A 2,025-nucleotide genomic window follows, 5' to 3' on the forward strand; every position below is an offset into this window, starting at 1 on the left:
TCACAAGACTAGATAAAGTCCTTGCAGTTGCTCGCTGCTGGAGGGGACCCAGAGGTGCCCAGAGGCTAATGCCAGGAGGCTGGGCCCACAGCCTGGCGGGGCCTGGGCTTGCCAAACACCCTCGACCTTTGGCCTGCAGCTGCGGCGTCGCTTCGGGAACGTGTTCAGCCTGCAGCAGGTCTGGACGCCGGTAGTCGTGCTCAACGGGCTGGCGGCTGTGCGCGAGGCACTGGTGTACCGCAGTCAGGACACTGCCGACCGTCCACCTCCGGCCGTCTACGAGCACCTGGGTTACGGGCCGCGCGCCGAAGGCAAGCGGAGAGGGCAGGGTCGCAGATTTTCGGTGCAGGAAAGAGCCAACGAATTTGAGGGGGCGGCAGGTGGAGAAAGGAGACTGTGCCAAACGTTGGGGGAGGAGAAATTAGATGAGGCAGAGGGCGGGGCCTTACTAAGAGAGGGCGGCCCAGGGCCACTGCGAACGCGAAGGGGACGTCGGTGTGGGCAGGAAAAGAGGACAAAGTCGGGGTGGGCAGGGGCGGGCCAGGACTTTCCCCACGTGGCAAACGGGGTCTCCGTGGGCAAAATAAAAAGTGGAGCCAAGACGGGCGCCTAGCAGGGGAGACTCGGGGAGCAGTGTGGGCCGACAGAGAATGGGGGCAGTCTCCAGACTGAAGGAGGTGTGAAAGTGGGCGGCATTTAGGACGGAAGGGCGAGGCCAGTGTGGGCGGGCAGCGCCGAGAACTTCCCCCATGGGGGCGGGGCTGTGAGCAGATCCCCGGGAGGGGCGGGGCCAGACCCCAGCCACGCCCACGTGCCCGCCACGCCCCCAGGAGTGATCCTGGCGCGATATGGGGACGCCTGGCGCGAGCAGCGGCGCTTCTCCCTGACCACCCTGCGCAACTTCGGCCTGGGGAAGAAGTCACTGGAGCAGTGGGTGACCGAGGAGGCCTCGTGCCTCTGTGCCGCCTTCGCAGACCAGGCCGGTGAGTGAGTGCTGGGGCTGAGGGACAGGGAGGTCTGGGAGGTTTGGAGAGGCCTAGGAGAGAAGAGATGGAGGCAACGCCCTACTTTGCACCGTCCCCTTCCAGGACGTCCCTTTAGCCCCATGGACCTCCTGAATAAAGCAGTGAGCAACGTGATCGCCTCCCTGACCTTCGGGTGCCGCTTCGAGTACAATGATCCTCGCATCATCAAGCTGTTGGACTTGACGGAGGATGGGCTGAAGGAAGAGTTTAACTTAGTGCGCAAGGTGAGGAAAGAGCTCCGTAGAGGCGGCCTCGGTCCTCCAACGACCCCTCCCCCCTCCCGAAGGAGGAAGGGCTTTCCGGGAAAGGTACCTGCAAGGAAAAGGCTTGGAAGTGGGGAGATGGCAGACAACCTAGATCGGAAAGGCTGGGCGGGGGTCAGTGCGCTTCCGGGTGGGAGTACTTCACTGCAAGGGACCGGTCACCATGAGATGTACATTTTAGGTTTATCTTTCTGGGCCCAGGGCCAGGAGAGAGGCAGGTCTGAACTTAGGGAGGACAAGGTTGATGATGGGGACACTGGAGGAAGCTGGGACCTGACTGGTGAGCGCCTGGGCACCAGGAGGTCCCAGGTTCCCAGGGCCCCATGGCGGTGACCCGCACAGGTGGTGGAAGCTGTGCCAGTGCTCCTGAGCATCCCAGGGCTGGCTGCCAGGGTCTTCCCGGCGCAGAAGGCCTTCATGGCCCTGATTGATGAGCTGATCGCTGAGCAGAAGATGACCCGGGACCCGACCCAGCCACCCCGACACCTGACGGATGCCTTCCTGGATGAGGTGAAGGAGGTAAGGTGATCGGGACAGGGATGTGTGTTGAGGGCCCAGGAGGCAAACTCAGGCCTCTGTATCACCCATGGATCAGACTCCTGGGCTGACTGGAGCAGGGTGCGAGGCCATGTGGGACTTCACCTCTGTCCCTGAGCTTACCTTCCCGGTGTGACCCAGGCCAAGGGGAACCCCGAGAGCAGCTTCAATGATGAGAACCTGCGCCTGGTGGTGGCCGA

The 2,025-nt window shown here is 63.0% G+C and overlaps 1 protein-coding gene across 2 annotated transcripts in view; it reads left to right on the plus strand.

The window, feature by feature from the left end:
• LOC104991248 (cytochrome P450 2D14) overlaps positions 1–2,025 on the plus strand; it is a 22,135-nt gene that overhangs the window by 1,256 nt on the left and 18,854 nt on the right. The window contains exons 2-6 of one of the 2 annotated variants that reach the window (XM_010843658.1): positions 140–311; positions 831–983; positions 1,089–1,249; positions 1,631–1,807; positions 1,967–2,014. In XM_010843658.1, the coding sequence (XP_010841960.1) occupies positions 140–311; positions 831–983; positions 1,089–1,249; positions 1,631–1,807; positions 1,967–2,014 (711 nt within the window). The remainder of the gene's footprint in view (positions 1–139; positions 312–830; positions 984–1,088; positions 1,250–1,630; positions 1,808–1,966; positions 2,015–2,025) is intronic. The other variant, XM_010843657.1, reaches the window with a different exon arrangement.

This window comes from Bison bison, unplaced genomic scaffold, assembly GCF_000754665.1.
Source record: "Bison bison bison isolate TAMUID 2011002044 unplaced genomic scaffold, Bison_UMD1.0 scf7180017864184, whole genome shotgun sequence".
Classification (NCBI taxonomy): Eukaryota; Metazoa; Chordata; class Mammalia; order Artiodactyla; family Bovidae; genus Bison; species Bison bison.